This window comes from Martes martes (genome assembly GCF_963455335.1).
Source record: "Martes martes genome assembly, chromosome: 4".
In the NCBI taxonomy this organism is placed as follows: Eukaryota; Metazoa; Chordata; class Mammalia; order Carnivora; family Mustelidae; genus Martes; species Martes martes.
This window is the reverse complement of record NC_137891.1, coordinates 159,176,408-159,190,665: the sequence shown is the minus strand read 5'-3', so window position 1 is coordinate 159,190,665 and position 14,258 is coordinate 159,176,408. Positions and strand designations below refer to the sequence as shown.

Below are 14,258 nucleotides of genomic sequence, written 5' to 3'. Positions count from 1 at the left end.
TAAGGCCGGCTGTCCCCTCTTACCCACACAGTCCTTGACCTTGTTGGGCCTTGGGTTACTCATCTGGAAAATGGAGACCACCATTACACCTCTCCTACAGGATCGGATGGAATCATTCTCATAAACCAGCACTGTGCTTCGCTCGCTCGTGGTGCACGTTCAAGAAACGAAAGCTATGGTTACGGGTGATTATTCTCCGTTTTCAGCTGAAAAAGCATGTCAGAGTCCATTAATTCCTTCACACTCTGAAGAGTAAAGGCTGAAGTCTGGATTCAAAGGCAGACATAGGAAATGCCAGAGCTCGCCCAAGCCCTTTCCCATTCCATCCCAAGATAAGGCAAAGGGGGAGACGGGCATTTCAGGCAGGTGGAATTCATCAGCAAAGCTGTGGGCAAGCACGGTATTAGGGCATGATGAGGTCAAATTTTAGCTACAGGTTGAAGAGTGAGCCTAGCTGGGCCACCTGGGCCTCAACTGAGTGTCGTGAGTAGGGTGCCCGTCCCATGCCGGGCTCCCTGCCCAGTGGAGGTGAGCCTTGGCTCGAGCACTGTTAACAGCTGCTGGGTGGGAGCGGCGATGACACCCTTGGGGACTTTGCCCTCTTCTGTCTGACCAACGATCAGCCCTTGGGCTGGTGGGTTAGGCACTGCCTAGAGGGAGGTTAAGGAGCTCCTGTTCCTCGGGGACTCAAGAGGGCCTGGCCCCGTCATCCCCATGGGGACCTCATGCAGCAGATTTTGTCACTCTGCCCACTTGATGGGAGAGCGAAACGGGCTCGTCAGAGTTGGTGTGACTTGTCCAAACTCCCACAGTGGCAGCAGGACCAGGATTTGAGCCCAAGTCCTTCTGTCTCCAAGGCTGTGAAGAAAGGACCATGGGCTGACCTGAGTCAAAGACAAACTTGAGTCCCTGCTCTTGCCATCGACTGGCTTGGTGACCTGGGGCAAGTTACGTCACCTCTTGAGCCTCACTTTCTCAGTTTATAGAATGGTCTCTCCATCATTCCACTTGACTAGGTGTCTTCTGGAGCTAAGGTAAGTGGTGTGTCCAAGGCCCTCCCACAGAGCCCCACCCCAGGTGCCTCCTCCTAGGAGCTCTGGGCCTCCCTGCCCTTATGACCCCCAGCGCCCTTCCTGGGAATGGGTTCAGGCTTGTTGGAGAGCCAGCCAGCTGTCAGCCCCACCCCAGCTGGCCAGTTAATGAGTGACCAGGGCACTGGAGCGCGGCCTATAAAGAGCTCCTCACTGGGGAAGCAGATGGGAGTCGGTGGACAGGGGCAGTGGGATACAGAGTGAGATGAGTGGCAGGATGGTGTCAGGGCTCCTGCCCGGGGTGGCTGTGGTCTTCCTCCTGCTGCTGCAGGACACACACTCAGTCTCCATTCAGGTGAGTCCCTCTGGCCGCTGTGCCCTTCGCCTAAAGGTCCCCAAGGGGAGCGGCTGGGATGACGAAGGGACGCTAGGAAACTCATGGGATACGGGGAAGCAAGTGCCCAGGGCTCACCCCAACACTTAATCACAACCCAGGGACCAAGACAGCAGGTGGGTGGGGGCAGCCGGAGCGCCGATGGCAATGACAATGGTGATGACAGCAGTAATAAACCACCGCTAGTCACCACTGCTCTCTCAGAAGGCACATCCTGGTCAGAGGTCAGAAGCTGGAACAAGATGTGGTCCCCGCCCTTAAGGAGCCCTGAAGGAGAGGAGTCTCTCTGGTCGCCCATGTATGGGTGGGTGGGAGAGAGTCACCAGAAAAAGGTTCCCTGGCAGGTGACAGCTGACCTCGAAGGCTGAGCAGGAGGCAGCCGGGCACAGAGGATGTGGATCGCCTGGGGCAGAGGGCCCAGTATACACAAAGGCTCAGAGCAAAGTCAGCAGGGGGCCCGGGGCTCCTTCCAGGGCCTGCCCGTGGGGTGCCAGGATGCCAGGGGCCAGCAAGGAGGGGGACGCCTGGGGCCCTGGAGTCTGACACATTCGTGACTCCCGGTTGGGCCTCCTTGTGGGGGCAGGAGGCAGCTTCCCCCTGCATCTCTGGCCTTGGAACCAGCCAGCTGGGGGGTATCACTGTGCCATGTCCGTTCAGGGGAGATCACCCCATTACCGAGTGTGGCCCAGGTGCCAGGCACTAGGGAGATGCATGCATTTGATGAGGCCCCAAGTGCGGAAGAGACAGGAGGCCAGTTGTGAAGAACCGGGATTTGAACTGGGGTTCCGCGGGTCTCCAAAGCCCATACCTTGAATCACTTGCTCTCCAGCCTCGCTGTGACCTCATACACAGTAATGGGGAGCCTGTGGCATGGTGGGGTGTGACGTATCAGGCACCAGCTCCCCACGTCCCCAGCAGTCCCCGCTCCCAGGACCCCCCATGAGAACAGGGAAGGCTCTGCGGGGTCGGAGGACCTCTGGCGTCCTGGCCCGGGTTTTGATACCCTCTCACCTCCTGTCCCCTCTGGCCCTCCAGCACCAAGGCTTCCAGGTCCAGCTGGAATCAGTGAAGAAGCTGAGGGACCTGGAGGAGCAGAGGGGGCCCAACCCCTCCAGAGTCTCCAGACTCCAGACCCAGAGCCTCGTGCCTTCCGTGTGTCACGACCCGGCCCTGCCGCCGGACCTCCAGCCCGTCTGCGCATCCAAGGAAGCTGCCAGCGTCTTCCAGGCTTTGAGTGAGTATCCTCACGTCTGCGGAGCTTCCTGACCCCCGCCCCTTGCTCTCCCTCCTCCCCACCCCCGCAGCTCCGCCACTTCATGTTCTTTCTAGTAAGCACCCAGTGGCTGGGACAGGGAACATCAAAAAGCTCAGCCTCTGGCCTTTCCTGTCTGAGCACCGCAAGTCAGACACGCCAGGAACCCCTCAGTCCCCAGTACCCCGGACCGCTGATGGTCCTAGTGGACTTCACAGGTTCCCACCTGTGAAGAGGCCTGGGCCAGAGCCCTGTAAGCAAGGACCGCAATCCGGGGGTGGGGTGGGGGGGCGGTGCCCGGGGCGGGGGGCAATGGGGGAAGCACAGGGGACCGAGGGGAGATGGCTCATGTCTGGGGTCCCATAAGGGGTCTGAAAGGCTTCCAAGAGGAGGTGACATCTAAGCCAAAATGTGAGAGAGCAGAGCTGGCCAGCGAGTGTGACACCCATGAAGCGTCAGGCCCGTGCCCGGCCCTGTGCCCGGCCCCCTCTCCTCCCGAGAGAGCCAACAGGGATATCCCCAGCTCCAAGTGTGTAAGGGGCTGGCCCAGGCACCGGGAGACAGGGGAGGCCTGGGACTCAGCCCCGGGCCACTCTCTGCTGTTGAAACTTGAGGCTCTGGACCCCTGAGAGAGATGCTGCTGACATGGTCAGGCCCTCTCCAGAGCCGTCCTTCTCCGGCTGCCCTGGCCCCCATGTCTCATGGGCAGCTACTGACTGGTCTTGTCCCCTACCCAGAGAGCATTGCTAACGATGACTGCGAGCTGTGTGTGAATGTCGCCTGCACTGGCTGCCTCTGATGGGTCTGGCTGCCCTGAGACCGCGCGCACGCTGCCCCCAGCCTGCTGCCTTCCCAGCCCACACCCCCGGTTCAAGGCCCCTGCACGCATCACCATCACCGGTCCGAGGCCTGAGCGGCTGGACGTGGCACAAGGCGGTTGGACACATGGTTGGAGGGGAGTCTTGCCCAAGGCAGCCTTGCTGCCTAATAAAGATGCCCAACTACCTACACCCCGAGTCTGGAGTCCATATGTTCATCCCTGGGAGCCCCCAGCAGAGCTGCTTGGGAAGCTGAGTGCGCCGGCAGAAAGGTTGATCCCAGGACACAGGCAGGGGTTTCCCAGTTTCCAGTGCCTGAGGAGTTGGATCAGCGAGCCCTGTTTCACATAGGAAGAGGGAGGCTGGCGGGGCTGGGGCGTGGAATGAGTCCCCCAAAATCACAGAGCTTAGACGCTGCAGAGCGCCTGGACCCATCTGACCCCACAAGACGAGCTCCAGGCCCGGCCCAGCTGCAGAGCCCAAACTGCGCTCCAGCCCAGTTTGCAGGGGGAGTTGGGGGGTAGAGAGCTTCCCCTGGAGGTGGGGCTGCACCGATTGGGGGGGTACAGGGAAAAACCCCCTCCCCAGGCCGGGTGTCTGGGCTGCCTCTGCCCTGGGGCTCCTGAGAAGATGGGCCTTGACCTTCACCCTTACCTTCCTGAGCTCCCTCCCTTCTCAGGCTCGCTAGGACCGTCTGGCCAGCTCCAGAAGGGAGACCTTTCCTCCTTCCCTCCATCCTGGCGACCCTGAGGAATAATAATAATAATAATAATAACCAATGTCATGGTGCCTGGGTGGCCTGATGGCTCAGTTGTTAACCATTCCCCTCTGGCTCAGGTCATGATCCCAGGGTCCTGGGATCGAGCCCCACATTGGGCTCCCTGCTCGGCAGGAAGCCTGCTTCTCCCTCTCTCTCTGCTTGTGTGCTCCTTCTCACTATCTCTCCCTTTCTCAAATAAATAAAATTTTTTAAAAAATTAAAAGTCTATTGAGCATTTGCTGTACCCTAGGCCCTACTCTAAACTCACGGAGTCCTGGAAACAGTCTAATGAAGCAGGTACTGTTCAATAAACACCCTGCTTTACAAATAAAGAGACCCACGTACAGAGAGAGACCCAACTAGTCCAGGGTGACAGGCTCATCCAGGACGGCAGGCTCAGTGAAGTGGCAGAATGGCAGGCCGGGCCAGACCCCATGCTCTCAACCACCACATTAGTGGCTCCCCGTGGCCCGAGGCCACACTGACCCTGCCTCACAGAGGGGCCCCTGGGTTCTCACAGCTGCCGCCAGCTCCTGGGCCTTCCCACAGGCTGGGCTCCTCCACAGCCCCTGGCCTGTGCAGCCAGAGAGGAGAGCCAGACACAAAGGGGGCCGTGGTCTCTGAGCTCAGTTCACCCACGGCCAAGGCCACGGCGAACTCCCCCTAGACCAGCTGCCACTCCCGGCCCAGTTCTGCTCATGAGCCCTGCAGTCTCCCACTCCACCAGGCCACAAACCCCAGAGCTCTAGTTCTTTCCTCTCCCTCACCCCACAGGCAAGGCTGGCTGGGCCCTTCGAAGTGCCTGCTGTGTCTCTGGTGCCCAGCATGCCAGAGGAACTGCTCTGATGGGGTCCCTTATCCTTCTGTGGCTCCCTAGTACCCCCTCTCAAAGCTAAACTGAGCCCAAGCACCGTCTGGCCTCGGCTCCCATGGCTCCCCTCAGCTATGCTGAGTCCCCACCTGCCTGGGGAGGAGGTGGTGAAGGGAACGGCCACTCACCGAGCTTCTACTACGTGCCAGGCTCAGGCTGAGCCACCCACACAGACAATGCTGGCAGCACCAGCAGAGGGCCCACTATGGGCCCAGCGGGCCTATAAGAGCTTTTCATGGGTCACCTCATTTAATCTTCGCTCAACCTCACAAAGTAGGGAATCTTGTCTTCCCTATTTTACAGATGAGGAGCCTGAGGGGAGAAGAGGCTGAGTCCTGGCCACAGTCACATAGCTGCTAACAGCAGAGCCAGGATCCACCCCCTGAGTCCAGGTCCAGAGTAGGAGCATTAAATGACCCTGCCCCACCCTGTTGTCTCCTCAAATCCCCCTGCAACGCTGGGTGCTGGGGTCTGCTAGCATTCCCATTTTCGGATGAAGAAACCAAGTCTCAGAGAAGGCTTCACAACATGTAAGTGACACCGGCAGGTTCAAACCCAGCCATGTGTGCCTCCCAGGACCCACCCTGTCCCTACCGGACCCTTCCAGTGCCTCGGACCTTCCCCATGCTGTGCCCGCACCTACTCCACCTTCTAGAATGCCCTCCGCCTTCCTACCTCCAGATTGGTTTTGAGTGTCCATCCACCGCAGTGCATATCCCAAGCACTAATGCAGATGCCTGCCTCCCAGCCCCGTTCACAAAGCCTCTTCTGACCTGAAGACACCATACCCTGCGAATTCCATTTCTACAGCCCGGGGAATTCTACTTGAATCACCCTATGTCCCTTCCCCTCCAACCAACTCCCCAAGAAATGCCCTGGTCACTCCTCTTTCCCCCTTCCCTCTAACTTTGCTAACAAGCAGCCCTCTGTGCCTCACCTCCTCGCCCTTGTCTGAACCTGTCTCAGCCTGGCCCTGGTTCCCCATTTTCTGGTTTGTTTGTTTTTACCATTTATTGATTCTCTGTTTGCACATGGCCTGAACTTTACCTGCGTGACATACACATTTAGAGTATTTCACCCAGCCTGGGAGGCAGGTACTATCACAGTCCCAGTTTTACAGGGTAGGACACTGAGGCATAGAGAGGGAAAGCGACTTTCCTAGCATCACACAGTATGTGCAAGACCTGAGGCCGGCCTGTGTAGCTCTGGCTTTCCCCCCTGCCCTCGGTTGTGTCCTCCCACAGTCGTCAGTGTGGTGGGTTTCACCTGCTCTGGGGGTTAGAGAGACCTTCCCAAGCACAGAAGCCACTCTAGCACAGCGGGCCAGAGCCCTGCAAGGGGTACAGCTGATCAAAGTGCCCACAGGGCACCAGGGACAGAGTGGGAACACAAAGCCCCTCCTGGGAGGGGCATCTGAGGAGAAGAGGCCACGGGAGCACAGCCTTGGGGCCTCAGGGAGGACTTTATCTGGCTAGGAGTGTGGGAAGAGAAGCCGAGCACAGGTGAGGGCAGCAGAGAAGAAGGGGTGAGGGCCGGGCTTAAGGTGTGGTCCCCGCGCGGAGGAGGCTACACTGCTGTGGTCCATGGGGCCCCGGGCCTGCCAGACCTTGAACACTCCAGAGCCCGGGGCCAGTCTCACCACCCCTCAAGCTGTGTGTGGGACATCCACGCCTGCAGACTCCTGCACTCACTCAGGCCCAGCGTCTCCAGTGTCCCAGGAGATGTGGAAGAAAAGAACAAATTCCACCTGCACCATGGGTGGTCTGGGGGTCGTGGTCCCCTCAGTGCCTGTGTGTGGTGACAACGCCTGGGCGGGGGGCAGCTTCATCGGGGGGAGCCGCACACTAAACCCCGAGCTTGCCGGGCAGGGTAGGCACCCTTAGAAAGCTGGCTTCCAAGTCCACTGGCAAATGAAGGGAGGAAGGAAGCGACACCAGGACGACTCTGGGAACTGGTTTATTAGCGGAGGGTTGCAGTGGATCTTGGAAAGCACCCGCAACTCGGATGGGTCAGGGGCTGGGCCTCCCCAGGCCGCCCCAGGCCACCCACTCTTCACTCTTCCCCTGGAGGCTGCTGCTGCAGGTGTGGGAGCATCCTGCGGGGGAGGGCCAGGCGGCCGCGAGCCGGCTGTCCTAGCACCCCGCACAGGCTGCGAAGGCACAGATCTCGCACGACCTCGGGTCCTCCGCGATGGCCTCTGCGCAGAAGAGATGGGGTGCCGAAGGGTCAGAGCCTCCAACTTCCCTTGCGCGGGAACCGGGACAGGTGCCCCTGAATCCCCAGGAGAAACCCAGGCCTGTCCCCGCCCACCCGCTGGTCTTTCCTCCCCAAACAGGTACCGCTCAAGCCAGCCAGTCAGAGTGGGGATTCCACCCAGGAGGAGCAATAGCCAAGGCCAGAGGGCCCGGGACGCAGAACCACCAACCAATCACCGGCCAGAGCGAGGATCTTTCAAAAGTAAGTTTCGCCAATTACAACTTAGAACGGGTTCAGCGGACTCACCAATCAGAGCACATCTCTCCCTCCGGGGGCCACCAATCAGGGGCTTCCCAGGCCCCACCCACCGGAGAGGAAGCTACTCACCCAGCCTATGGAGGATCTCCGGGGCGTTGGTCTCCTTGCAGAGGGGTTTGAGTTCTTCTGGAAACTTCTGGTGGCTGCAGACTTGGGGAACCGCGGGCCCACCACTCTTCCTGGTGCGGGGCTCCTGGAGCTCCCGGAGGTCCTTGAGCTTCTTCACTGACTCCAGAGGAAAAGAGAACTTTCCATCCTGAGAGGGACATGCGCAGAGTGTGAGGTCAGCCTGCAGATCCCTCCAGGATGTCCGCAGACTCCCAAGACCCAGGCCGGGGCTCTAGCCACAGACCGGACTGAGGTGGAAGGTCTAGAAGTGAATCGAGCACCTTCACTTCCCGGCCACGTGCCTTGGGCCGGAGGCTGTTTTCCTCCTCCGAGAATGGGACTAATAATCCCATTTTCGCAGGGCGATGGTAGGAGGAACCTGACTCCGGGCAGGCACTTAGTAAACTGGCTCATCACCTCCCTTTCCCTGATCGTGATTTCTCTTCTCTCTGGAAGTTTGAAGGGGAAAGGGTAGGAGGCAGGGCTGCGACCGGCTCCTGAGAAATAGCCACACCCGAGACGCACCCTCTACTCCAGGCCCAAGGAGAGTGCCGTCTCAGAGGACAGGCCCTGGGCACTGGGGGCAGAGAGCCAGCTGGGCCAGAGGATTTACCTGCACGGTGACTCCCCCTGCCAGGACAGCCCAGGTCCCAAGGAGGCACAGTGCAGAGAGAAGGAAGGTGTCCATGGCAGCAGCTGCCAAGAGGGAGGAGTGGTTGGTTCTGGATGCGGGAGGGAAACAGTGGGACTTTTAATGAGGGCATGGTTACTGAGTAACTAGGGAGACTTATCAGCATCTCAGCGGCTTGCCTGTCAACTCAGGGCTAATCAGATAAGGCACGGGACAGCCCTGGCAGATAAGAGAGAGATCAGGTCCCCCCCCCCAGCTCTGCAGAACTCCGACCCCTCCCTGGGCTCCCACTTTAACACCCCCCGCCCCCCAGCCAGGCTGGGTACTGCATTCATTTACCAGCCACACACACTCCCTGACACCTGGTCTCCCCGCCTGGTGGGGTGATGGGGTGGGGCTGCAGACCCAGCCCAGCCCTGAAGGAGGGGTGCCCAAACAGTGGTAATGCAAGGTGATTAGGGGAGTGGGTATGGGGGAGTGGGTGGATGGAGGAGCGTTCCCATCCAGCCCAGGGGTGGGGAGTTCAGGAACAGTTCCCAAAGGAGGTTGTGTCAGCACTAAGTTCTGGAGAGAGTGGAATTTTCTTAGAAAAGGGGCCCGGGGTGGGGGGAGGGGCACCTGGGTGGCTCAGTGGGTTAAAGCCTCTGCCTTAGGTTCAGGTCATGATCCCAGGGTCTTGGGATCGAGCCCCGCATCAGCCTGCTTCCTCCCCTCTCTCTGCCTGCTTCTCTGCCTACGTGTGATCTCTGTCAAATAAATAAATAAAATCTTAAAAAAAAAAAAAAGAAAAAAGGGGTCAGGGGTAGGCCATTTCTTGCAGAGGATGCTACCTGTGGAACAAGCAGGAGGTAAACAGGTCTGGAATATTCAGGGAAGTGAGTAGTTCAGCCTAGGGGGAGAGGGGGGTTACAAGGGAGCTTCAAAGGATAAGAGATGAGTTGTACACCAAGGTAGGTACTAGGTTTGGCCACTGTGACTTTGAGGAAGGACTCAGCTCTGCTGTCCCATGGGCCTGGGTTCAAGTGCTACCTACCACACGATTTTAATGTGTATGAACTTGAGCAAATTGTTTCTCCTCTCTGAGCCTCAGCACCCCTTGTGGATCAATGCCACTACTAACACCTACCTTGTAGACTTATTCTGAGGATTAGATGATGTAAAAATGCTTAGCTCAGCGCCTGGCACACAGAAATCACTCAGTGAAAGGTTCATCCCATTATTATTATTTTTATCAATAGCAGCAGCTTCTGGTCCCTCTTGACCCCTTTGGTGACCACCTGAGCCACAGCCTGTCCTCATTCGGTGCTGACGTGCCTGTTCTTCAATCTCAGAGTGTCCCAGAATGAACGCCTCCCCACACCCTTGCCCGTGCTCCCCTAACCTCCTCAGTTCTGCTGTTTCTACCTTCCAACTACCACCCCTACCACGTGTTCTCCTCTTCTCCCCTTCTTCCCGAACTAGACCAACCTAATCTCCCCAACCTGACTTTTCGTAACGGGTTCACCTCCCCCAACCTTCCTGAACATGCTTCCCTGCCTTTGAACATGCTATTTTATCTGTCTGGAAGGTCTTTCCATCCTTGTCACTAGGTGAACTCCTGCTCAGACTTGAAGGCCCAGACCGACTATCCCCGCACTGTATCCCCAGCTAAATAACCCCTTTTAGTTCCCACAGAAACAGATACATTCCCCTCCTGGGGGTCTGGTTGGGTAGGATTACCTGGGTGCGTGTTTCTGCCCCTCTAGGCTTGGACTCTCCAGCTCAGTGCATGGTCCTTGTGTTCTGTTGTGAGCAAGGCCCCCAGGACACAGCAGAAGGAAAGCCCTGGGCACTCCATCGTTCTAATCTACAAACAAACCAGGCCAGAAGCCAGGACAGCTTTCAGGTAGGGAACAGAGGCCAGAATTCCTGGGTGGAGAGAGTCAGTACTGAAGAAGGAACTGGAGGGGCAGAGTCTGGCAGGGAGGGAACTGCAAAGGGTTCCTGCCTAAGGGAGGAGGAAACACTTGCCCTACCTGCTCTCCCAGGCCAGTCCTCACAGCTGGACTGGACTTCCCTCCCCTCTCCTGTGTGTGCACGCGCGTGCGCACGCCCATGCACATGCCCACACCGGGGTCTGCATGTTGGGTCCAGTTGCATGGTGGCCTCCATTTGCTGACCACTGGGTGGGAGTGTGCACCCAGGAGGGGGAGGGACAGGACAGGCTCTGGTGGGGTTATGGAGTCCAGGCTGAAGGGTAGAGTTTGCTGTGATGGGGATGGAGGTGAACAACCAGGTACGAATCTGGAGTACAGCTGAGGCTGGTCCTAGGACTGAACTGGGGTGGGTGCAGTGGAGCTGGGTTAGGGTGAAAGCTGGTTAGGGTCAGCCTGAGGTTCTGGATTGGTTTGGGGCTAAGCTGGGGCAAGATGGAGGAGCAGTTAGTGGCAGGAGGTCAAATTGGGACTCAAAGTGGGGTTTGAGTCCAAGGCAGGGTTAGAATGGAGCTGAGGGCGGGATGGGATGTCAGAGTTGGGTCTGGAATCGGGGAGCCGCTGTGACTGGGATTGGGATTGATTGTGACTGATGTTGGGATTGCAGATGACGTGGAGGCTGGTTAGGGTCAGGTTTGGGATCAAGGCTGGTCAGTGTGGGGCTCAAGCGAAATGAAATAGAGTTGAACATTAAGGATGGGGCTTGCGCAGGGCTGCCGTGGGCTGGAAGAGCCCTGTATCTGGCTGACTTTGGTCTTCAGTCTTTCCCCTCCCCAGCTACAGAGGGACGGGGGTGGGGGGGCTTTGCTTCCTAAAGCTTCTTTCTTCCCTAGCCCGGGCCTACCTGGTGTGAGGCAGAACTGGAATGGGTCGGGGGTTGTGGGAGTGACGTGGTTCATGCTGTGGGAAAGAGGAAATGGCTCCTAGGCCTCAGATCTTTGGGCCCTGCCCTACTAACCACCTCTGACGTCTGCCCTGGGAAATGGGAACCAACTCCCCTTCCCGTACCCTCACAGTTCCCAGCCCAGCCCCAGCCCAGGTGTGAGTGCAGGCCCCCTCCATGTGCTCCTGTGTTGAAGCAGCTGGGGCCCTTCCAGAACCATAGGTCCCCACCTGAGTCCTGGGGCATTGGTCCCCAGGACTCCCAGACCCCTCTTTATTTCCTTATCGGCAGCAGGTGGGTCTGGGGTTGCTGGGCTGCCCACATCCAAGGCCACCCCTTCTGGCAAACTTTGGCTCCTCTGTAGCCTTCCAAGCCATGCCACCTCTACGACCTGCCACCCCACCTAAAAACCCACCATTGGCTGCCCCAGACCTTCAGAAGAAAGCCCAGACTCCCTGGCTTGGCATTCAGGGCCCTTCATGGTCAGCCTCTGCTCACCCTTCCACCAGGATCCCAAAAGTGCTCCTAGGAGTGAACTGGGAAGAAGGGCCCAGACCTGCTGAGGTGACAGAGCACCAGCTTTGAAGTGAGGCAGCCCTGGGTCAGAGTCCCAGCTCCTTTAGGGAACAGCTGCGTGGCCTTTCCCAGAATCTGTTTCCACATCTGAAAGATAGAGACAAGAACTACTTTGTGAATTTCATATTGTCTAGAAAAGTTGCCTCCCTGATGCCCAGCTCCAGCAAGTCTGGCTTAAGACCATCTCCACCTCCTCTGGGTTCCACCCGCCTCTAACATTTTTACTATTTACGTCAGAAATAACTATAGAAGCCCATTTTATCGATGGCTAAACTGAAGTTCAGAAGCCCAGAGAGGTTGAGAGGCCATGACTTTCCCAAGGGTGCGTAATACACAGGAGCCAGGTACGGTTGTATTGGTAGCGCACTGCACAGGGCACCCAGCCAACAGAGGATCAGTGTGGACACAAGCCACGTGGCTACCTAGGCCTAGGGGAAGGCACAACTTTTCACATTCATTGCCAGGTGCACTTGGCAGCAGCTAGAATCACAAAGCTGAAAATTGGAGCCCCAAATCCCCCAGGGCACCACCACCCTTTCCTTTTAAATGAAGCCCTCCCATGATGCAACCCCAATGCCGGCAGCCTTGCCATCACCCATGGCCTTCCTGACACCTCAGGAGGCATGCATCACATACCTCCACATTCCCTCCTTAGAGTGGACCTGCATGAGGTGTGGGCCTGTCTTGAAGGACGCCCAATCTTTTGAGCCTTGCTGGGTTGGGCTGGAGGGCGCCCTCCCCTCCCCCAGGCCCTGGGAGGCAGGCTCTTTCCTCCAGGCTCCAGGGGACTGTTGGCTTTTCATGTCACATCCCCTCTGGCCTGGCCAGAATGAGGCCATGGTGGCACCCCATTCACCAGCAGCTGCCTCCTGTCCCCCCAGCCCTCAGTCTACTCTGGGTGTTGGCCACAGAAACACCCCTGAAGACTGTCAGGAAGAAAAGAGGCACAGCTGGAGCTCTGGCCACTTTCCCCAGAGGCCCCAGGCTAGAGGGAGGACGGGACCTGTAGGAAGCAGACTGAGAGCCATGAGAGAAGTTCCCATGGGGTCAGGTATGAGAATGCTTGCCAGCCGAGGTGGCGTTTGAACTGAGCCTTGATCAATGGGCAGATTTGGACCCACAGAGATGGGGGCTGTGGGGCAAAGGGAGGGCAGCGGGAAGCACGGAGGGGAAGGGAATTGGGGGAGGGGTGCTGAAGCAGAAAATGTGTCAAGAGGTGCTGTGGGCAACAGCCAGGGAAGGAGGCTTTAAATACCGGGCTGAGATATTTGCCCTTCACCTTGAGAAAGTGGGAAGCCTATCAGAGCAGGGTAAGACCATGGGAAGAGCATCACTTTCAAAAGACTGTTGCGGCACTAGGGGTGGGAGCGGGCTGCCTAGGTATGGTGCGGTACCAGTCCTGCAAAGGGATGCGTTCCACTCCTGCCAGTGCTCCGGGAGGGTGAGGACGTGTGCCGGAGAGGTAGCCGGTCTGGGCAGTGCAGCGAGAGACTGCATGTGGGAGAGGAGGGAGGCAGACCTGGCAGAGTGGTCTTGGGGACTGTGGTGTGCCAGGGCCCATGCTGGCTGCCTTCCATCTGACTTCTCCTCAACACTTTGAGGTAAGACATTCCATCTCCATTTTACAAATAAGGAAACTGAGGCTCAGAAAGGACGATTTGCCCAGATGGAATTCAGGCTTCTTCTGATTGCAGAATCTGTGTTCTTTCCATTGACTCCTGTATTTCTGTGGCCTTTGGGGCCTACAGGGAACATGCTCAGCCACGGGCCAGCAGCTCGGGAGGAACCAGGTTCTGGCCCGGCCTGGTAGCTCTGGGCGGGGTAGGGGCAGGTAGAGCTAGATTGGAAATCCAGCTCAGATCAGTAGGGAGGAGCCGCCACAGGAGCAAGATAGAGATGAGGGAAGGGGAAGAATTCACCAGCATCGCACCCACAGTCCCCAACCCTGATAGTGCCTGGGAACCCAGCTCTCTCCCAGGCAGGTGTCCCCTGGGACCTGGGCCCCTGGGGGGTCTCAAGTGGCTAAGAAGGCTCGGAAGGGAGGAGGGAGGCAGAATTTGAGCGAGGAATTGTCTCCCCACCCCCAGCATGCTTTCTCTATCTGCCCCTGACGAGCATGCAGATACACAGAGCACACAGTCACACAAGCACACACGAGCACACACACGCCAGGAAGGACTTGCTCACGAGTAGTCTCACACACACACATAAGGCCCCGTGGGCACCATCTGTCACATGGCCATCTAGTCACCTTAGTCACCCAGGTATAGGACTTACAAGGAGCCCAGAGTCACACAGTTTGTGTACTTTCACTCACACGGAACCAGAGGTCTGTTCCCAGGGCAGCCTCTGCCTGTGAACGTCATCAAGCCCGGGAAGGGTGGGAAGTGTCCTCAGATGTCTTTATTGCCATTGTCCAGGACAGGAAGTTGCCTCTCTGACCTTTT

The 14,258-nt window shown here is 57.9% G+C and overlaps 2 protein-coding genes across 2 annotated transcripts; one reads left to right on the top strand and one right to left on the bottom strand.

Annotated features, from left to right (window-relative positions):
* The first annotated feature begins 1,264 nt into the window (after window positions 1-1,264).
* On the top strand, window positions 1,265-3,686 carry GUCA2B (guanylate cyclase activator 2B). Its single transcript, XM_080802890.1, has 3 exons — window positions 1,265-1,386; window positions 2,461-2,659; window positions 3,415-3,686. The coding sequence occupies exons 1-3, from the start codon at window positions 1,297-1,299 to the stop codon at window positions 3,474-3,476; spliced, it is 351 nt and encodes a 116-aa protein (XP_080659016.1). The 5' UTR covers window positions 1,265-1,296; the 3' UTR covers window positions 3,477-3,686.
* Window positions 3,687-7,066: 3,380 nt separating this feature from the next.
* On the bottom strand, window positions 7,067-8,436 carry GUCA2A (guanylate cyclase activator 2A; the record flags this gene model as incomplete). The annotated part of the gene is made up of 3 exons (XM_080802194.1): window positions 7,067-7,323; window positions 7,710-7,896; window positions 8,362-8,436. The coding sequence occupies 3 exons, from the start codon at window positions 8,434-8,436 to the stop codon at window positions 7,259-7,261; spliced, it is 327 nt and encodes a 108-aa protein (XP_080658320.1). The 3' UTR covers window positions 7,067-7,258.
* Between the last annotated feature and the right edge of the window lie 5,822 nt (window positions 8,437-14,258).